The sequence below is a fragment of the Lucilia sericata genome, unplaced genomic scaffold (genome assembly GCF_015586225.1).
Source record: "Lucilia sericata isolate MDLA Ls3-8-SP2 unplaced genomic scaffold, ASM1558622v1 Contig001102F_arrow, whole genome shotgun sequence".
In the NCBI taxonomy this organism is placed as follows: Eukaryota; Metazoa; Arthropoda; class Insecta; order Diptera; family Calliphoridae; genus Lucilia; species Lucilia sericata.
The window spans coordinates 117,084-140,169 of record NW_023995074.1 but is presented as its reverse complement, the minus strand read 5'-3'; the positions used below and the strand labels follow the sequence as shown (position 1 = coordinate 140,169).

The 23,086-nt window shown below is 31.4% G+C and overlaps 1 protein-coding gene across 1 annotated transcript in view; it reads right to left on the bottom strand.

Annotated features, from left to right (window-relative positions):
- Nucleotides 1-23,086, bottom strand: part of LOC119610000 (protein FAM135A-like) — a 54,123-nt gene that overhangs the window by 5,207 nt on the left and 25,830 nt on the right. Inside the window, 4 exon segments of the mRNA XM_037965060.1 lie at nt 9,634-9,807; nt 9,919-10,106; nt 12,424-12,451; nt 12,454-13,581. Of these exon segments, the coding sequence (XP_037820988.1) occupies nt 9,634-9,807; nt 9,919-10,106; nt 12,424-12,451; nt 12,454-12,499 (436 nt within the window). The 5' untranslated portion in view covers nt 12,500-13,581.

Below are 23,086 nucleotides of genomic sequence, written 5' to 3'. Positions count from 1 at the left end.
ACTAACTAACTAACTACTAACTAACTAACTAACTAACTAACTAAAACTAACTAAACACTAACTAACTAACTAACTAACTAACTAACTAACTAACTAACTAACTAACTAACTAACTAACTAACTAACTAACTAACTAACTAACTACTAACTACTAACTAACTAACTAACTACTAACTACTAACTAACTAACACTAACTAACTAACTAACTAACTAACTAACTAACTAACTAACTAACTAACTAACTAACTAACTAACTAACTAACTAACTAACTACTAACTAACTAACTAACTAACTAACTAACTAACTAACTAACTAACTAAACTAACTACTACTAACTAACTAACTACTACTAACTACTAACTAACTACTAACTAACTAACTAACTAACTAACTAACTAACTAAGTAACTACTCACTAACTAACTAACTAACTAACTAACTAACTAACTAAGTAACTAACTAACTAACTAACTAACTAACTAACTAACTAACTACTAACTAACTACTACTAACTAACGAACTAACAACTAACTAACTAACTAACTAACTAACTAACTAACTAACTACTAACTAACTAACTAACTAACTAACTAACTACTAACTAACTACTAACTAACTAACTAACTACTAACTAACTTTCAATTATATTTACATTTTCAATTACAATTACATTTGAAGTAATTGTAATTTAAGCTTTACTAATTACAATTACTTGTAATTGTAATTGAAGTTTTGCCAATTACATTTATTTGTAATTATAATTGAAGTTTTGACAATTATAATTACTTGTAATGGTAATTGAAGTTTTGCGAATTACAATTATTTGTAATTGTAATCGAAGAATTTCCAATACAATTACTTGTAATTGTGAATATTGTTCTTTATAATTACATTTAATTTGTAATTAGTAATACCTTAATTACAATTACAAGTAATTTTAATTGGAAAATTTCAATTACAATTACAAGTAACTGTAATTGGTTATTGGCCAATTACACATTACAAGTAATTGTAATTGGAAAAATTTTCATTACAATTACAAGTAATTGTAATTGGTTATTGCTCAATTATACATTACAAGTAATTGTAATTGACCATGTAATGAATTACTTTGTGTAATCATTACCCCCCATGCCTGAGTTATGAGCAGTTCGGTGGTAAGTGCCGTCTCATATTTTCCCGGGCGAGACCCTGTATCTGTGTGGAAAAGTTGGAAATTTACGTAAATTAATCCAGAAACCTTGTTACGAATCGTCCAAGGTTCCTGGCTTAAAGCTATATGTTTAATGGTTTAATTGTTCAAATACCCTGAGTTATTTAAAAAAATAGCAAAATGTCATACAACATTCTAAGACATTTTTCTCGAAAGGACTTTTTTTTGGATTATGTCAGTCTTGTAGTAAATGAGTGATATAACAATTTAAGAATTTCTTTTACATTTGTAGTAACACAGATTTAATCAAGATGCAGAAATCTCTTTAAATTTTATAAATATTTGACCTAAAAAGCACGAATCCAATATCTTTAAATAAATTTTATTAATTAAAGTAAGTTGTATGTGTGTTCTTGTTTTCCATTAATTAATTAAACATTAACACGTACAATTTTGTTTTCATGTCTAAAATGAATCTATTAATTTTCATTTTTCATTTTATTTTTTGTCATTTTACATGACAAAACATACAAACATTTCATTCATAAGAAAATTAATGACCATTTTGTGGATGCTTGCTTGTTTTTTTACACCTTCATATAAATCTCTCATTGTGTGCCACAGCACCTGCCCAGCCCGTCTGCCTTTTTAGTTTCTAGGTCTGCTGTATTTGTGTATTTCACCTTGAATCTGATATTTAAAGCATTTTTATGTTTTTGTTGTTGATGTATTTATTATTATTCGATTTTAATCAATTTTTTTTTATAAATGATTTCAAATTTTTATCATTTAACAAAAATATTGAACAGACACTAAAAAATCAGATCACTTTTTTTATGAGTGTATGGACATATAAAAAGCTGTTTGTTGTCAGCGAATAGCAGTCAATGAATGCTTGATGCCATAAAATCAGCAGCAGAATCGCTGAAATCACTTGTGTTTCTCTCAGTACGCTTGAATGCAGGTCAATGTAATTTGAATGTACATGAGCAAATAATTGAAGTATTCTTCGTTCACTGCTGCTGCTTCTGCTGTTACTATAGCTGTGCAGGTTGTTGGTTTTTGGGGCTTATGGAAAACCAATGACATAGTTTAATGACATGACAAAAAAATATGACAAATATACATTTTACACACAGTTAAATGGATTTATTTTTAAGAGGTAATGAAAAATTATGTGCATGTGTTAAATTAATGACGTCAATTTATGGTATAGAGCAAAACAACAATGTTTGGCAACATGAAAAACATTTAGGATTAAATGGACAAGTGTGTGGCATCGATGTTAAAGGTTTACATAGAAAGTTATCTTAAAATCAGCAAATATTGAAAATTTTTGAGTACAGTTTTAGAGTTCTAGTTCAGTTGTAGTTCAGTTCTAGTTCAGTTCTAGTTCAGTTCTAGTTCAGTTCTAGTTCAGTTCTAGTTCAGTTCTAGTTCAGTTCTAGTTCAGTTCTAGTTCGTTCTAGTTCAGTTCTAATTCAGTTCTAGTTCAGTTCTAGTTCAGTTCTAGTTCAGTTCTAGTTCAGTTCTAGTTTTAGTTCTAGTTCAGTTCTAGTCAGTTCTAGTTCAGTTCTAGTTCAGTTCTAGTTCAGTTCTAGTTCAGTTCTAGTTCAGTTCTAGTTCAGTTCTAGTTCAGTTCTAGTTCAGTTCTAGTTCAGTTCTAGTTCAGTTTAGTTCAGTTCTAGTTCAGTTCTAGTTCAGTTCTAGTTCAGTTCTAGTTCAGTTCTAGTTCAGTCTAGTTCAGTTCTAGTTCAGTTCTAGTTCAGTCTAGTTCAGTTCTAGTTCAGTTCTAGTTCAGTTCTAGTCAGTTCTAGTTCAGTTCTAGTTCAGTTCTAGTTCAGTTCTAGTTCAGTTCTAGTTCAGTTCTAGTTCAGTTCTAGTTCAGTTCTAGTTCTAGTTCAGTTCTAGTTCAGTTCTAGTTCAGTTCTAGTTCAGTTCTAGTTCAGTTCTAGTTCAGTTCTAGTTCAGTTCTAGTTCAGTTCTAGTTCAGTTCTAGTTCAGTTCTAGTTCAGTTCTAGTTCAGTTCTAAGTTCAGTTTGTCAGTTCTAGTTCAGTTCTAGTTCAGTCTAGTTCAGTTTATAGTTCAGTTCTAGTTCAGTTCTAGTTCAGTTCTAGTTCAGTTCTAGTTCAGTTCTAGTTCAGTTCTAGTTCGTTCTAGTTTCAGTTCTAGTTCAGTTCTAGTTCAGTTCTAGTTCCGTTCTAGTTCAGTTCTAGTTCAGTTCTTAGTTCAAGTTCTAGTTCAGTTCTAGTTCAGTTCTAGTTCAGCTTCTAGTTCCAGTTCGAGTTCAGTTCTAGTCAGTTCTGTTCAGTTCTGTTCTAGTTCAGTTCTAGTTCAGTTCTAGTTCAGTTCTAGTTCAGTTCTAGTGTCAGTTCTAGTTCAGTTCTAGTTCAGTTCTAGTTCAGTTCTAGTTCAGTTCTAGTTCAGTTCTAGTTCAGTTCTAGTTCAGTTCTAGTTCAGTTCTAGTTCAGTTCTAGTTCAGTTCTAGTTCAGTTCTAGTTCAGTTTCTAGTCAGTTCTAGTTCAGTTCTAGTTCAGTTCTAGTTCCAGTTCTAGTTCAGGTTCTAGTTCAGTTCTAATTCAGTTGTATGTCAGTTGTAGTTCAGTTGTAGGTTCAGTTGTAGTTCAGTTGTAGTTCAGTTGTAGTTCAGTTGTAGTTCAGTTGTAGTTCAGTTCTAGTTCAGTTCAGTTCAGTTCAGTTAAGTTCTAGTTCAGCTTCAGTTAAGTTCTAGTTCAGTCATAAATTATCTTGAACATATATTGTATATTTACAATTTGTGCAGATCATTAATAATTTATGTAATATTATTAATTTAATTACTTTTTTCTATCAATTTTAATAAATATTCCGTTACTCCGTCAAATTTATAAAGTTCATAAAAATACATTTGCAAAATAAAGAAGAAAACCATAAAAATATTCTGTAACAAATTTATGCACCATAAACAATTGTTTACAGTTTACTTTGAAAATTATAATTAATGAATGAAATAAATTTTTAAGTTTGTAAAAAGCTTATGAAAATAAATTGTATTACCTAATAAATGTTAAGTTTCTCATACAAGATTAAGAGCAGAGTAAATAAATTAAGTTTAAATAAATCATAAAATATCTACAAAAGGTTAGGCGTTGTTAATAGTTCTGAAAATGTCTATAAATAATAAAGTTATTGTGTATGAAACTAAGAAAATCATATTTTATTCTATGGCTAGTAAATTGAAAATAAAACACAGTGGTGTTCATTTCACACCAGTGATGCCAGGAGATTTTTTCAGAAATCCCTACGCTTATGAGAAAAAATCCCTTTTTTCCCTACACCCACTTTTTATTTTCCCTACATTTTTCCCTACACTACTTTTTTCCAAGTTTATCTTAAAAAAATACAAAAATAACATAAAAAACTAAAATATTAGCTCCGTTTTATAATATACATATATACATATATATGTATTTTTTTAATTTTAGGAATAAAATTTCTAGAATTTAAATTTTAATTTTTTTTTCTTTCAATTTTACATCATACAAATCTTCCAACCCTGACTCTTCAGTTAAGATTAAAAAACCAAGACAATTGAAAGATTTATGGCAGTATCACGATTCGATGTTAAAAATTTATTTTATGTGCCCCCAACAAAATAATTTTCATAAAATAATTATTTTAAATAAGGTTTACTTTTGCGTTTACTTTTTGCGGTTTACTTTTATAAATTTTCAGAACATTAAATCTATATGAAAGATTTTAGTATGTCGCATGTTTTGTAGACCTCAGTTCAAGAAACCCGAATTTTGGATTATGCCAGTCTTGTAGAGATATGTAGGTACATATATTGTAGAAATTACAAGCGGAATTTTTACTAACGATACACTTAAAACTGATTTCATTTTTAATTTTAAAGTTTAATACATGAAAGGGTATATTTTTAGTTGTTAAAAACTATGAAATTGAAAAATCCCTACAATTTGACAATAGTAAGAAATCTTTCCCTTTTTCCCTACACGTGAAAATTTTGAAAAAAATCCCTACAAAAAGGGAAAAATCCCTACACTTGGCATCACTGTTTCACACTTAAGTAATACTTTACATTTTCAAGATTAACTGGCTTTACAAATGAATCTTTTGTTTTTTGAAATCTAAGGTTTATTTATTTTTTAATCAATCTATTATTCAACCACATCTTATTAAATTTACCAATTCAAATGTAAAATGAAGATTGTTTTAAAATTGACTTTTGCTGCGGCCATACATAAATAATAGAAAACTAAAAATAGAAAAATTTTGTTTATTTTTCTATTTAGCCTCTTAACTTAGAGCCTGTTATACTTCTTTGTAATGTATCTCTATAAATGCATCTACAAATCCAAATTCATTTGGCCACTTTATTTTTTGGACGCTTTCAAAAGCCTAAAGTGCCAAATACTTTCGTCATTACTAAGACATCAATGTATGAATTTCATTTATAAAAACATTTTACTACTAAACTAAAGATAAACTGAAAGTCTTTAGCCATTTAAAAGAAGCCGTTTCTTCAATCCCATCATCAAATAGCCCAGCATGATGGTGGTGGGCAATTGAATTGTGGCAAGAGTTTCGAAAAAAAAATTCATACATTTTGTAAAACAATCTCAGCAATGCGGCAGTAAAAACAAACAAATCATGTCGAGACGAAAACAATTTTATGTTTAGTTTTATATTTTTCTTTTAGTTTTGGGATTTTCTATACAGTTTATGGTAGTTCAAAATGCAATAACTTGATGCCAAATTTTTTATTTTTAAACTTTGTGCTGCAGCAGCATACAAAACGACAAGTGGTTGTAAAGTGAAATTGTTTGGGGTTTCTTTTGTTTTCGGCTTTTTCCACATGAGTGAATATGTTACATGGTAAAGTGGATTTTAATTTTTAATTAAAAGCGAAATGGTTTAAAATTGAAATTTGAGGAATGTATTTATAAAGTTCACTATGATTATAATAATATCTGTATCAAATGTCTATTGACTTGTGTACAACTTATTCAATAGACCAGTCCATAGACAAGTTAATATACAAGTCCGTAGAATTAATAGACCAGTCCATAGACTGATTGATAAACAACTCCAATGACAGGCCGTAGACTAGAATTTACACCAGTCCATAAACTAGCCAATAGAGTGAACCATAGACCAGTCCAGAGATATGTATGTACATTTCACAAATGCTATACCAGTTCTAGTTTAGTTCTTGTTCAGTTCTAGTTTCAGTTCTAGTTCTAGTTCTAGTTCTAGTTCAGTTCTAGTTCAGTTCTAGTTCAGTTCTAGTTCAGTTCTAGTTCAGTTCTAGTTCAGTTCTAGTTCAGTTCTAGTTCAGTTCTAGTTCTCAGTTCTTCTAGTTCAGTTCTAGTTCTTCTAGTTCAGTTCTAGTTCAGTTCTAGTTCAGTTCTAGTTCAGTTCTAGTTCAGTTTCTAGTTCAAGTTCTAGTTCAGTTCTAGTTCAGTTCTAGTCAGTTTATTCAGTTCTAGTTCAGTTCTAGTTCAGTTCTAGTTCCAGTTCTAGTTCAGTTCTAGTTCCAGTTCTAGTTCAGTTCTAGTTCAGTTCTAGTTCGTTCTAGTTCAGTTCTAGTTTCCAGTTCTAGTCAGTTCTAGTTTCAAGTTTCTAGTTCAGTTTAGTTCAGTTCTAGTTCAGTTCTAGTTCAGTTCTAGTCCGTTCTAGTTCAGTTCTAGTTCAGTTCTAGTTCAGTTCTAGTTCAGTTCTAGTCAGTTCTAGTTCAGTTCTAGTTCAGTTCTAGTTCAGTTCTAGTTCAGTTCTAGTTCAGTTCTAGTTCAGTTCTAGTTCAGTTCTAGTTCAGTTCTAGTTCAGTTCTAGTTCAGTTCTAGTCAGTTCTAGTTCAGGTTCTAGTTCCGTTCTAGTTCAGTTCTAGTTCAGTTCTAGTTCAGTTCTAGTTCAGTTCTAGTTCAGTTCTAGTTCAGTTCTAGTTCAGTTCTAGTTCAGTTCTAGTTCAGTTCTAGTTCAGTTCTAGTTCAGTTCTAGTTCAGTTCTAGTTCAGTTCTAGTTCAGTTCTAGTTCAGTTCTAGTTCAGTTCTAGTTCAGTTCTAGTTCAGTTCTAGTTCAGTTCTAGTTCAGTTCTAGTTCAGTTCTAGTTCAGTTCTAGTTCAGTTCTAGTTCAGTTCTAGTTCAGTTCTAGTTCAGTTCTAGTTCAGTTCTAGTTCAGTTCTAGTTCAGTTCTAGTTCAGTTCTAGTTCAGTTCTAAGTTCAGTTCTAGTTCAGTTCTAGTTCAGTTCTAGTTCAGTTCTAGTTCAGTTCTAGTTCAGTAGTCAGTTCTAGTTCAGTTCTAGTTCAGTTCTAGTTCAGTTCTAGTTCAGTTCTAGTTCAGTTCTAGTTCAGTTCTAGTTCAGTTCTAGTTCAGTTCTAGTTCAGTTCTAGTTCAGTTCTAGTTCAGTTCTAGTTCAGTTCTAGTTCAGTTCTAGTTCAGTTCTAGTTCAGTTCTAGTTCAGTTCTAGTTCAGTTCTAGTTCAGTTCTAGTTCAGTTCTAGTTCAGTTTCTAGTTCAGTTCTAGTTCAGTTCTAGTTCAGTTCTAGTTCAGTTCTAGTTCAGTTCTAGTTCAGTTCTAGTTCAGTTCTAGTTCAGTTCTAGTTCAGTTCTAGTTCAGTTCTAGTTCAGTTTCAGTTCTAGTTCAGTTCTAGTTCAGTTCTAGTTCAGTTCTAGTTCAGTTCTAGTTCAGTTCAGTTCAGTTCAGTTCAGTTCTAGTTCAGTTCTAGTTCAGTTCTAGTTCAGTTCTAGTTCAGTTCTAGTTCAGTTCTAGTTCAGTTCTAGTTCAGTTCTAGTTCAGTTCTAGTTCAGTTCTAGTTCAGTTCTAGTTCAGTTCTAGTTCAGTTCTAGTTCAGTTCTAGTTCAGTTCTAGTTCAGTTCTAGTTCAGTTCTAGTTCAGTTCTAGTTCTAGTTCAGTTCTAGTTCAGTTCTAGTTTAGTTCTAGTTCAGTTCTAGTTCAGTTCTAGTTCAGTTTTAGTTCAGTTCTAGTTTAGTTCTAGTTCAGTTCTGCTTCAGTGCTTGTTCATTTAAAAATTCCGTAGACCAGTCCAGAGACTAGTCTAAAGACTTATAGATACGTCAATATCATGTGCATTAATCCGTCTGTGTACTAGTTAGTAACTAGTCCTTGTTTTAGTCATTAGACCAACTTGTGACCTAGTGAACAGGAAGAAAATTTAGTACTTTTAATAATATTTTTTTTCGAATTTGGGAGCCTTTTCGATGTCCATAATGCCAAATACACAACTATTGCCTTTAGAGGCAAACCTATTTATATTTTAAATCTCTAAGATTATTTAATTTAATAATTTCAATTAAAGCACATTTCTCCACTTCAATACTCTCCAACACAAGTTGCATTCAACACTTCTCTCTATGATCTAAATCACTACTAAGTATCTCAAATTTGGATGAATAGTACATATTGCAGCATAACGAGACTGCAAACAAAAGTACACGTTCATTCAAGCTGTGTCAGAGAAGAAAAACTTCCTCTATTAATGGCCTATAAAAGCCTTTAATTGAAGCATATTCTCCTTAATGAAATGCGAGTATGAAAGGAAAACTTTTATAATTAGAACAAACTCTTAATGCTTACGTATGTACGTATTTAGTACGTTTTACAAGTATTTGTTTAAAATAAAATAAGTAGTTTAAGTGAAGTTTTTGTTATATTTTTCTAGTCTTTTTTCCCCATATTTTTCATGACCTAAATTTTGATTTGAAAACCCACTGATACATATTTAGTCAAAAGTATGAAAGTACAAAAGGGATACGATTTGTAAAGAGATGAATTTGAGGTTTTGTTTTATCATGAATAAATTATTTGAAATCAAAGTGATTGGAAAAAGTTGAGGAAATGCAGAACGTTTGTAAAAATGGTTATTGTTTAGGAGAAATTATTAAATGTAATGTAATATCGATGGAAAATATCTTTCAATAAGAGAGAGATTTTCTATAGAAATAGCTCTCAATTAGAGATAGAGTTTGTATAGAAAATATATCTTAATTAGAGTGAAAGAGCAAGGATTTCCGAATATTTTCTGTTATTTGCGAGCATGTTTTCAAAACACTTTTCAATTCATCAAATTCTTAAAGATTTAAACAAAAAGTATTTAAGTATCCTATTGATTACTTTGTTATATCGCCAATGATATGTAGTTATTGATTGACTAAGTCATTTTGAGAGAAAGACATTTTAATTTGAATCACCTTTCTAACGAAGGAACACCTTTGATTTTATATTCATTTCATGATTTTCTTCTTTTTTCTTCTTTGTTTAGTCTGCTTGTCCATAATGACATTAAACAAACATTGAAACATGAACATAAAATCGTTCAATACACACACCATTAACCAAACTGAATGTGTTTAAATCAGATGAAAAACAAAAAGTGGGAGGTGGTCGCATCGATGGGAGGATGTTATGTGTGTGATGTCTCGCATACTTATAGTTATTACCAAGTCATTTATACTCACCTAATAAATGTGTTCGAAAGTATATTACATCACGTAATGTCACCTCTTCATTGCGATAGAGTATTTGAAAAACACGTGAGGCCCCCGCCCCATTAATTATACTGGCCGAACCTAAATTGTGCACATTATTAGGTAGTGGTGGTATATCGGAAGGTTGATGATGAAGTTGTTGATCTCTTAGGTCTGCTTCAATGCCACCGCCGCCGCCAACAACAACAATATTATTGCCATTAGACAAACCGAGAATACCACCTCCTCCTCCTCCTACTACTCCTAAACCTGCACTGTTACCACTTCCATTACTGTTGGTATTTGTATTAGCAGCATCACTACTACCTCCGCTAGCACCACTTCCATTTGATATAATGGGCTGTGCTGCTGGCTGGCCATTAGCTGTGGTTTCTGGTATTGTGGTCTCGATTTGTACCGGTAAACGGGGTGAGACACGCAGGGCACATCGTACTTGATATAAACTGTAAAGAGAAAAATCAAATGGTTTATTTTTTAAGTATTTCACTTGTCTTTTTTTCTTCTTCTTCTTTCATTAGCTTATTTAGTAATACACATAAAGGTTAATGGTCATTTTAAAAAACATTTTCATCAACTATAAGGGGAACAATTTAAAAACAATTGTCAGTTTTTTATATTTTAGTTTTCTCTATGCGATTGACATTGTGGTTAAATTAAATTTGAAGTGTCTGTTCAGTTGACTGTGAAGATGAGATTGTTTGTGTTTTTTTTGTGATTTTGTTGTTAAGTCATGCCTGAATGTCACAATAATTGAGTCCTCTTAAAAACTTAAAAGGTGGGTTGAAAAACATACGTAGATTTTGTAATTAGTTTGAAGGTGGATTTTTGTCAGGTTGGTTTTGAATCCTAGTGCAAGAGCACTTAGGAAATTTATGGGTTATAGTCAGATCTCCAATTCGTGGTATCTGACCGAATTTGAGCGAATTCTAAGAGCGTCACAAATTTTCGTGTGATTTAAGTTGTAGGAAAATATTGTCAAAATGTCTACCTATAGAAAATATCTACTTAGTTAGTTAGTTAGTTAGTTTGAAAGGAGGATGTATATACATCAAATCCGAAGAAATACACCTAGGCCTCTATCGGGCCTGTTGTGCGCTCCTTAACCAGTGCCTCAGGTGGGAATCGAACCCACCACCTCCGGTCTACCAGTCTAGAACACTAACCACTAACCTACCGGGGGCCACAAAAATATAAAATATCTACTTAATGACTCAAGAAGTTACTTTTGGATAGTATAGATGTTAGTTATCCTTACTTGAGATAAGGAGATAGTATAGGTTTAAGCTAAATATACTATATAGTCAAAAGAGTAACGATGGGAACTTTGTAGCTGTAGAATAGATCAGAAGAGAAGCTAGTAAATTTGTTTTTTTTTTAATAAATCTTTAATTCCCAAGAATATTTATATCTTATTACCAGGTCATTCTTGGCAATATACGATGTTAAACAAACTTACGCAAATAAACTCAGTGTATTGCTCTTGGTATCAGGAATCTGATCTAATAAAAAATATTTTGCAGAATTATGAGTTTGGAATCATTAAGCAATACTGTTGATCAAATTATAAATCTTTTCTGCGGTTGGGGCATCAAACCTGATCGACTAAAAATCCAATTAAGCCACATCAAGATCGACTTGATGTCAGTGTAAATTCTCATTTTCAGAAGTTGATACTCATTCCTATCTATAAAGTTCATCATTGGTCGGACTTTATATAGATATTTTTATGTTCCTTTTTGTTTACATTTCTTCTTGTCCAGTCGAACAGTCGGTATTATTCGATATAAAAGTTCCTCCGGAAACGTTAGTTAGTTAATTAGTTAGTTAGTTATTTAGTTAGCTAGTTAGTTAGTTAGGTAGTAGGTAGGTAGGTAGGTAGTAGGTAGGTAGGTAGGTAGGTAGGTAGTAGTTAGTTAGTTGGTTAGTTAGTTAGTTAGTTAGTCAGTCAGTTAGTTTGTTAGTTTAGTTAGGTAGTTAGGTAGTTAGTTAGTTAGTTAGTTAGTTAGTTAGTTAGTTAGTTAGTTAGTTAGTTAGTTAGTTAGTTAGTTAGTTAGTTAGTTAGTTCGTTCGTTAGTTAGTTAGTTGGTTAGTTGGTTAGTTAGTTAGTTAGTTAGTTAGTTAGTTAGTTAGTTAGTTAGTTAGTTAGTTAGTTAGTTAGTTAGTTAGTTAGTTAGTTAGTTAGTTAGTTAGTTAGTTAGTTAGTTAGTTAGTTAGTTAGTTAGTTAGTTAGTTAGTTAGTTAGTTAGTTAGTTAGTTAGTTAGTTAATACGGCTTTATCAGACTGTTGTGCGCTCATTTACCAATATCTCAAGTCGGAATAGACCCCACGATCTCCGGTCTACCAGTTCAGAACAGTAATTACTAACCTACCGAAGACCACTAAGTTTTGAAGTTACTTTGCATTATAAATTTGTTTTAGATAATCTGGACCTTTCACTTAAACGGATTAATCATTTCATTTTCTAGCTAATTTAATATTAAAAATATAATTTCAATGTCATTCTTATGTCAAATATCAACTAGTAATCGTAGCAGTACTCTGTCATCATATATTATTAAAGTATTAGAAATGAATTCTTAAAAATTACTTATCAAAGTTAAGTAATTTTTTCAAACATCTACTTTTAGCTACAAAAGATTTTGAAGGATTTTCTTGTACTTTGAATATAATTCCCCTTACTTTCTATTCTCAAGAAAAACTAAAATCAAAATAAATAATTCTTAACTTAAGATTAAAAAACATACGTAGTAAATACTTACCCTCTTTGAAATAAGTCGACATTAAAAATTTATACAATTCCACTGAAAATTCAATTGTTGCTTGTAAATCACCCATTACGTTGATGTATTTCGTTGAAACTTGTATTTAAAAGGATAATAAAAATACAACACTGCAATCAAAAGTCCCACCACCCAATATGACAAAGATGTCGAAGAGTAGAGTAGAGTAGAGAAAAACAAGAAATGAATGCAGAAACCACAACGGTAATGGCATAAAAACGAATCGAAAAAAAAAGTTAACAAATAAATGCAAGCAGAAACAGTCAGCCAGCCATACGTTTAGACGGTGAGTCAGTCATTATTTTCATTCATTTATACGTTTGAATAACTAGGATTTTCTCGGTATTTTTGTTGCTGTTGTTGCTTCAGTCAGGGTCTTTTCATTCACAAATATACAGCAACAAACAGCATAATGACTGACACAAATATATTTTTTTTCTTGGTCTCGTTGCTTTGCTGTTTAGTATTTAATTTTCAATGTATTTGAGTTTAACGGTACATAACGACATAATGACATCCAAATAATAATAATAATTCGTATGTGTATGTTTAAGTCCTTTATGTTTGAATATGTGGGTGAGAGTTTCGGCACACAAACGCCAGCGATGTGAAGAGACTGCAGCTACAAAAAACTGTAGTTTTATAGAAGTTTTATTTAGTAACAGTACTTGGAAACCGTTTCCTTTTAATCTTGATTTTCATGTTTGACATTTGACATTGTATTATTGTTATATTTTGTGTTAAACGGTGGCAGCAGTAGCTTTAATAGTTTGTAGTGGCAGCAGCGTTAGCAGCAATGTATTGCTACTTGGTGAATATTTTTCCTTCTTGTCTTTCATAAACTCACACACTAATTCTATTACTCATACTTATCTACTTTCTTTCTCGTTTACCCTGTCTTCTCTCTGTGTAGTCTGTCTTTTTTGGAAAAATAATGATTATGTATAATGTATGTTTAACACAACAGGATTAAACGATGTCTACAACTACACTATGTCATTTGGTATGTAGTTGCTGTTGTAGTGGTAAGATTTTCTCATTAAATGTTTAATGTTGGATGATGTTGTTAATTTTCTTTTTGCTCATTCCTCGCATTTACACACCAACGTCTTTGTGTTAACAGCAGCAGTCGATTTTCTGTGAAAAAGCAAACAAACAAACAAACAAAAAAATTGAAAAAGGAAACGGAAATGTTATAAAATGAGTATTATTTTATGTTTACCGTTAGTCTTTATTAGTATTAAATAAAACCTACATATGTGTGTGTGGGTATTTTTTCTTTATTTTTATTTAATTCCAAGAAGGAAACGGATTTTATATAACAAAATAAATAAATAAAATTAAATTTAGCTGAATTTTCTAACAAATATTTATAACTTATTTAATGTAAGAATACATATTCAAGACAAACAAAACTCCAGTAAGAAATTATAGTCGGCCCAGGCCGACCTTGTAATACCCTAGTTATGAGAATAACATGTGATTTGTTGATGAAAATCTTTGAGAAAGATGTTTTATATATAGGGGCTGGGGGAAAATATGGACCGACCCTAATAAATTTTGGCGTATGGATTAACGTTTGGTGTCAATTTGTTACCAGGCGTGTATATTTATTTTTCCCTCTGTGTACTACTTCTTCGACTACCTGAAACCTGCACGGTTCTTCAGGCAGATACAGCCGCGAGAAGAATCCGGTAACTAAATCTCGAAAATTCGACCATACATATGTATATACTTGGGCAGCTTTGCATCAATCAAGGCTCTTAATTCCAATGTTATTAAGTCGAAACTAATACAACATCACGTTGAGTTGATATGGGTTCCAGGAGATGAGGGCATAAGCGAAAGCAATTCTAAGGGTATAAAGAATAGGCCACGAGGCCTCCGAGTGAACTCTCTAACTAGCGAGCAACCCACGTTACCTAACCAGTTATCACTCATATTTTTCATTAAAAATTGAAATTTATATGAGAAATCTAAAGGCGGAAAGTCGTTTTTATTAATGACACCTGTACGTATACGCGTTAATGATTTATTCATATTACAAATATTAAGTATACGACTAACTTAAAGAAGGACTCGAAAGTAAAAAAAACGAGTTTTTAAAAGTTTTTTGCGATTTTGATCTTGAAGATGAAGTTTTTTGCGAGATATGAGCCTGAGAAAATGAGGGAAAAAGACTTTTTAAAATTATACATGCCTGGTGCCAAATTGACACCAAAGTGTTTATAATTTTTTAATAAAATCCATTGTCAAAGTATGTACAAATAGCTGTCAAACTAACAACAAAAATATAAACAATACACGACGTTATTAAATCAACAAAAAAAATAATAATGTGTTACCAAAATGACAACGCTGTGTAGTCAAACAGAACGTTGCGTTGTTGAAATGACAACGATTCGTTGTTAAAATCACAACGATGCATTGCCGAAATGACACAAAACGTAATTGAAATGACAACAATGCGTTGTTGCAATGACAACGATGTGTTGTCAAAATGATAACTGGGTGTTATTTAAATTTTATACACATCCGTTGTCTAAATGTTAACAAACGTGGTCATTTTTGACAACGGATTCCTCTGTGTATGGGCAAAACTGGGAGACACGGATTTGTTTTGGTATTTTATCACGTAGTGGTGTCCGATAATGTTATTGTGATCACTCAACTCAGATGGGGAAAATTGATAGGATTATAATTAAATACTTAGTATATAAATATATATAGTATTGTTACTCTCTTCACTTTTTAAAGACTAATGTCTTCTTCAATACCTTCATTACTTTTTACCAAAGACCTTCTTAAGAATTTTTCTTTACTTTTTTTATCACTCAAAAACCTTTAAGGCTTTTTTTGTTGTGGCTTCATTAAAACTACGTAGTAGCTAGAAAAAAGTTTTTTGTTTTCTTAAAACCTTCATTCATTAAGTTGATTTAAAGCTTTTTAATGAGATGTAAATATTCAAAATCACGTTGTATGCTGCTCTGTCAGCCATCAAGTTTGAGTTTATTAAAACATTTTTTAATAAAAAAAATTGCTTTAAATTAATACAAACATTTAAATTTCTACATAGACGTTAAACAAACAAATGTTTTAAAATATTAAATAATTTTTTTTTGCGAATTTTTTCTGTAAACACAAATTGTTGAAATTTATTTCAGACAATTTGCAAAATTGCTGTATAAGTAATAGAGAAATATTAACAAAATACTTAAATTTAAATGCTGCTAGGAGCAGTGGATTTTTCCTTTTTGTTGCTTCAAAGATTGATTCATTTAAAAAACAGATTTGCAACAAATTTGTTTAAATTACGCAGTTAGCATAAAATGGGCTACAAAGTATGATTATAACTGTTCTTATAGAATTTTGACAAAGTGGGGTTCTCACCTAGATATAAGGAGGCTGTACACTGACAAACTAAAAATACACAAAAGGACTAAGACAAATATCTAAAACGTTAAAGATCGCAAGGTCAAATTAGGTCGATCTTTGAACGATTGCTTAGACGAATATTCCAAGAAATCAGCTGCAGAAGTAACACATTTTACATTTTATTAGATTTTTTTGAACTATGGAATTATATCATATATTGAATATTCTTCAGGCTCGAGTTCGAGTCCCACTTGGGGATATATTTTTTCCAAATTGTACAACAACAGCAGAATGGAATGCATTTAAATAATTTTAGAATAAGTACAGATCAAAAGAACACATTCATTTTGAAGTCCCCAACTTACATTTTATCAATACAAGTAATTCTCATTTAGTTAAGAATATTTTGGTTACAAGAGCTTTAGGTTTGGCCGAATTAATGTAAAGAGTATAAATATTATTTGTTTAAAAAGATATTTAAATCCCAGAAAAATAAAGCCAATGCCAAGTTTTGTTTAACCATTCCCATAGTGCATTAAAAGTGGTTGCCACAGAATTAACTTAAACTTTCACTAGAAACACACATTTCTTTGTTCGAGGTTATGAGGTCAATAAAAACGAAATAAACAGGTATAAAAAATATAATATAAACCACCTTCAATTGTTGGAAAAGAGTAAAGAATAAAAACGAATTCAGTCAAAACAAGAACAAAAACAACAACAAAGTAAAATAAAATATAAAAAACAAAAACTGATTCAAGAGAAGGATTACCAATAAACGTGTTTCAATGTAAAAAACATAAACAATTACAGCGAAATAAAACAAAAAATAAATCTCAAAAATTTTATTAGAAATTTATTTAATCAAACGAAATGAAATCGCAGAACATGGAGAATAAATTAGGCTTCCAAAATCCTTCAATCTTTTATTAATGAGGCTTTTAAAAGCAAAACATTTCCAATTAATTGGAATAAATTAATTTGTCTAACACACACTTATACATACAAACAATTTACATTTAAAAAATCATAAATTTTTAAGCAGCAAACCAACAAAAAAAGTTATACTGCTTTTCTTTACTCTAAAAAAATGTTTAACTTTGTCTCCTAGTTAAGTTTTCACTCTTACTCGCACACTGTCTTACACATGGAATGAGGTCATATCACATGCTACCACAAAAACCTCATCAACAACAAAAAACAACAACTACTACAACATCATCATCAAAAAGACACTGAAAACAATAAATACAACGGATAAAAGTTTTAATCGCCTACGAACAAAACCAACAACATCAAAAGCATGCCGTGCTAATGTTTTTGTTGTTGCTAAAGTTTTTGCAAAAATAAAATATAAAAAAAAACTTGGAAAATAAAAACCAAAATAAAACGTAACGAACCCAGAGACGCTGCTACCATTACCAATCCCTACTTAACATATTTAAGTATGAATGTGTATGTGAGTGACTGCTCAACGGTATAATGAACTGTGAACCATCGCCAACACCCACATTAAGGCCCACTACTTGTCCTCATTGTCAATACTGTGTGGCACGTATTTTATACATACACTAGTGGGTTTGTATGTGTTCATGCACACTACTTACGTTTCTCAGAGAGATTAAATGATTAATTCGTTAAGAAATCTTTAGGAATGCCGATCCGTTTAATTAAAGGTTATATTATTGCAAAGATTTTAATTGAACATTTATCTCTTTTTCGATGATGTATAAGCAAGTAATTGAAGGTCAAAAGGTCAACAAAACGATTACTATGTAAAGGACTACTGTGTGTTTTCCAAACTTAACATTTCTCTGAATGATCATCACTATAAGTCTTATACCGTTACTTATGTATGTTATTGGAGGTCAAAGGTTTTAAAAAATTGATTAATCTGATAGCGGTATTCGGTTAGTGCTTTCCTAATTTATTGTCAACGGATCCATGTCACCATGTGGACGATCTTATAATACATGATAAATTTGGTAGCATAGTGAAACTATTAAATAAGATAAATTAGTGGATCTAACGTAGAAAACAACTGCCTACTAGTTCTCCATGAAAAACTTTATAACAGATTAGATGAAGATATTCTGAAGAAGAAAGAAGATATGTCAGATGTTATGGACTTTCAGCTGGCTTACAACATTTCATAAAAAAAGTTGTATTGGCGCTGTTATAACTTCTCAAAAAAAAGCCAAAAATAGGGTTTTTCAAACTTCAGGACGCGATATCTCGAATTCGGATTCAGCGCAGCCTAATCCTTTGGAAAAGTCTCTGTTATAGATATTTTGTCCTTGTAATATTTTCAGGACTCTTGTTAATAGATCAGCTATTAGATCGCTAACATTTTATTTAATATATTCGATAAATTTCAGTCCCTCAAAAGTTCTTCATACACCGGGTGGTTTTACAAATCTTATTACTCCAACTTATATTTACATCTAACAAATTTGTTGGCATATTTTTGCCACAATTCAGATCATAAAAGAGATTTGAATCATATATACCAGCTCGTAGAGTTCGATTATGTGTCCAAACATCATGAAAGCTACAATTGATTTTCTATCAATGGCACTTTTCCAGTTTTCGAAATCCTGGACCGATTTTACGGATTTTAAATTGCAAACATTTCGAAAGCATGTCTGGAAAAAATTATTCAAGAGTTGAATCTCGAAGATATCTGGGACTTTCAGAAAATTGTATGGATAAAGAAGAAGTTGAAGTGCTTTTTGTGAACATATGCCGTATTGGCTTTATTTCACGGTAGTACTTTTTCCACCACTGGGTGGGGTGATTAAATGACTCACCACTGTCCCTTTGTGCTTCATTCACGCTTGTGGAAATTTTGGTACATAATTCTGCCGGTTCATGTACAAGCACTTTGCTCAAGTACTCGAGCTATATAATTTCTGACAATTGCTGCCCCATTACTTAACTTCCGAGTTTGGATGACCTCTGTTGAGTCGGTAAAAGCACCTAAAGATGTATTCGGTAGACCGAAACACGAATCCATCAAATAAGCCGAGGATTTGTTCTTAACCACAGAACAACATTCGACACATTCACTCATCCCGTATAATATGTATACTCTTAACACCAACTCATTTCCAAGGCTTAGTCCCACATTCACTTCTCTGTAGGGTATCTGTTGCCACTGCAACAGCCCTGAACTTATCCAGAACTATAGTCTTTACCGTGCAATAGTCTTTTAACCGACATTCTCTTCCCGTTAAAACTACAGTCACAACATCCTGAAGGGTCTTCTCCAATAACCGAGACAAAACAAAGTCCGAAATTCTGACCTGGGTGCTATCGGTTCCCGTAGTACCAGATTATGTGGTTCTCTGATTCGACCACATGTCAAATCATTCCAAGGAAAGGCCGAGAATACATTTAATCATCACCAGTTTATAATATAGAGGTACTGGTAGCACTTCTTTTCTCCGAGATCGCAATAACCCCAAGATCAGGGTCTTTCATTAAGGTAAAATGCCCCCGGGGTATGAACGGATAGACTAATAAACGAACTCTAAATCGATATCGCAATATTTAAGGATTTTAAATATACATCCTTTATTCTTTAAAAAGTCTCAACATTAGAAATGTCTTTTCATTTCATTTTTGTGCGTAGGATACTGTGGTATTTTCTTTGTCAAACAATTTTGTACAATAGCCTATGGTCCAAGGAATGACAAAATTAATACAACCAACCATCTTTTTTCAGTATAAAGGAATCAATGGAATGTGTTTTTTAACAAAGAATGCTGAATAGTCGTGCTTTTATGTCTCATAATGATCTATTCTGAAATCTAGATCTATTTTGAAATCTAGATCAAAAAGTTCATCAAGGTCATCGGGAAATTACATGGATTGAAACTGCCACCATAACTGGCATGAACATTTCGTCTGATTTTCTACGCTTAGGAATTTCTATATCATAAAACGATAATTGTGTCTGCTGCCTTTAACGGGAGCACTATTTTGATCCTGTATCGGTAGAAAAACATGTATCTTATATGGTATTAGATACCTTAACTTAAGTGAATTCTTAGGCCTATTTCACAGGTTGGTTATACCCAAATGCTTATCCACTTTTATTTGATCATTATTCGGTTCAGATAGTCAATGTTATTTTACTGCGATGACGAGAAATATGCACTATGTACTTTTTCAATTTATGTCTGCTATGCTGCTTTTTCTCTTAGTGTAGATTAATCTTTATGATATCAATTAAGCATTCCATTCCTAGATGATCGCTAGTTTTATCGATTCAGCATTTTGTAGAATCAATTCATTTAAATTCTCTTTGTAATGATTTTTTTTCGGTTTGTTAGTTTTTGTTGGTTTTTTGCATTTTTTTTTTGTTTTGTTTTTTTTTTCGCTTCTCCTTCTTGTTGCTGTGTTGACACAATAACGAAATGAAGATGACAAACGAACATAAATGTTCTGCGATTAATAGTTAAACTTGTAAATGTGAATGAATGAGTCATATTAAATATTATGACTCTCATAATAATTATGAAGATGATCCTCATAATGATGTATGAATATTTGGAATTGTAATGGTTGTAATGTAGGTTAAAGAACAAGTGCTTTTAATAATACATTCTTTCGTGCAGCCAACCAAACATACATACATACTTGTATAAAATGTGAGATTGACAATAAAAAGAAATTTTAATAAATATTAACCAAAAAATAAAGGACACTCACAGAGAGAGTGAAAGTCAGATAAAGAGAGGAAACAAGGCTCCTTTAAATTAGGAGACAACACAAATATAATGTGTTTCATATTAAACGTGCAGGATATGTTGAACTGAAAAAAAAAACAATAACACAAAACATAGTTTTATTATACATATTGTTGTTGTTGCTTTACAGAATACCACAATAAATTAAAAAAAAATAAAGGACAAAAGAGAAATGAGTGCAAAAAGCGAAAGGAAAAATGTCAATGATATTCATGTCACTGACAATCTAAGTGAGTATGTATGTATGTAAGTGTGTGTGCTAGTTTGTGTGTAAACAGTGAAAGTGATGACGTGATATATTCATACACAACATTACATTATATTACATTCCTGTTCATTTAATATTATTTTATTGTTGTTTTGTTGTAATTCTTTTATTGACAAAAAAAGAAATAAAGAAAAACCCCGCTCGGGCATGTTCATTGTTTTTTAAGTGATTTTCAGTTGGTTTGGTGTTTTTTGCAAATAAATTCACACCCCCCATACATTCATTCAATCATTCACTCATCGTTTGTTATTGAGTTTTATATTGACATATCTATATGACAGTTACATATACAATCAACCAAATTATATTGTATGTGTGTTAAAATTTATTACAGAAACATATAATTGAAAGTGAAAATCGAAAAATTTAATTAATTAATAATGGCTACAGAAAAAAGAGGAAATAAAAAATTGCTATAGCTGACCATTAAAATGAAAACGTGTGAATTATTTATTATGAAACACTGATAGAAATTATTTTGTATAAACAAATTAAAAAAAAGTTAAATTGATTGTCTCTAGGTTCTAGCAAAAATAAGGTGGAGTAAAATGGGTGAGATCTGGTCTGTTGGTTAAAATTTTACATGGGATAATGAACATCATAAACTCAAAGAGAGACACCTTCGTCCTGTGAATTTTTTATTATATTGTTTATTATACCACTGTAGCGGGGAGGGTATTATGCTTTTGTGCTAATGTTTATAACACCGAAAAATATACACCCACCTAAAAATATACCAATCGGCTCAGAATCATTTTCTGTAGATGTAAATCCCTTTACCAAAACTTATAAGGATGGGACCATTTTAACCCCCCTGCACCCATACAACCCCTCTTTAGAAAATCCTTTTTGACATCAAATGGGTGAAATATTTCTAAATAAAGGTAAAAAGAAATTAAATACTTTTGTGTATTAAAAAGATAATAAAGATAAACATTGTTAACGTAATCACTAGAGTGTAGGCTATCATATGGCGGTCATGCCCCCGGAAAATGTCAACATACGTACAGATATATAGTCCCCCCCCATAGTCTATAGTCTAGTCTATAGTCTAGTCTATATGTCTATTCTATAGTCTAGTCTATAGTCTAGTCTATAGTCTAGTCTATAGTCTAGTCTATAGTCTAGTCTATAGCTCTAGTCTATAATCTAGTCTATAGTCTAGTCTATAGTTCTAGTCCTATAGTCTAGTCTATAGTCTAGTCTAGTCTAGTCTATAGTCTAGTCTATAGTCTAGTCTATAGTCTAGTCTATAGTCTAGTCTATAGTCTAGTCTATAGTCTAGTCTATAGTCTAGTCTATAGTCTAGTCTATAGTCTAGTCTATAGTCTAGTCTATAGTCTAGTCTATAGTCTAGTCTATAGTCTAGTCTATAGTCTAGTCTATAGTCTAGTCTATAGTCTAGTCTATAGTCTAGTCTATAGTCTAGTCTATAGTCTAGTCTATAGTCTAGTCTATAGTCTAGTCTATAGTCTAGTCTAGTATAGTCTAGTCTAGTCTAGTCTATAGTCTAGTCTATAGTCTAGTCTATAGTCTAGTCTATAGTCTAGTCTATAGTCTAGTCTATAGTCTAGTCTATAGTCTAGTCTATAGTCTAGTCTATAGTCTAGTCTATAGTCTAGTCTATAGTCTAGTCTATAGTCTAGTCTATAGTCTAGTCTATAGTCTAGTCTATAGTCTAGTCTATAGTCTAGTCTATAGTCTAGTCTATAGTCTAGTCTATAGTCTAGTCTATAGTCTAGTCTATAGTCTAGTCTATAGTCTAGTCTATAGTCTAGTCTATAGTCTAGTCTATAGTCTAGTCTATAGTCTAGTCTATAGTCTAGTCTATAGTCTAGTCTATAGTCTAGTCTATAGTCTAGTCTATAGTCTAGTCTATAGTCTAGTCTATAGTCTAGTCTATAGTCTAGTCTATAGTCTAGTCTATAGTCTAGTCTATAGTCTAGTCTATAGTCTAGTCTATAGTCTAGTCTATAGTCTAGTCTATAGTCTAGTCTATAGTTAGTATAGTCTAGTCTATAGTCTAGTCTATAGTGTAGTCTATAGTGTAGTCTATAGTCTAGTCTATAGTCTAGTCTATAGTGTAGTCTATAGTGTAGTCTATAGTGTAGTCTATAGTCTAGTCTATAGTCTAGTCTATAGCCTAGTCTATAGTCTAGTCTATAGTCTAGTCTATAGTCTAGTCTATAGTCTAGTCTATAGTCTAGTCTATAGTCTAGTCTATAGTCTAGTCTCTATAGTTTAG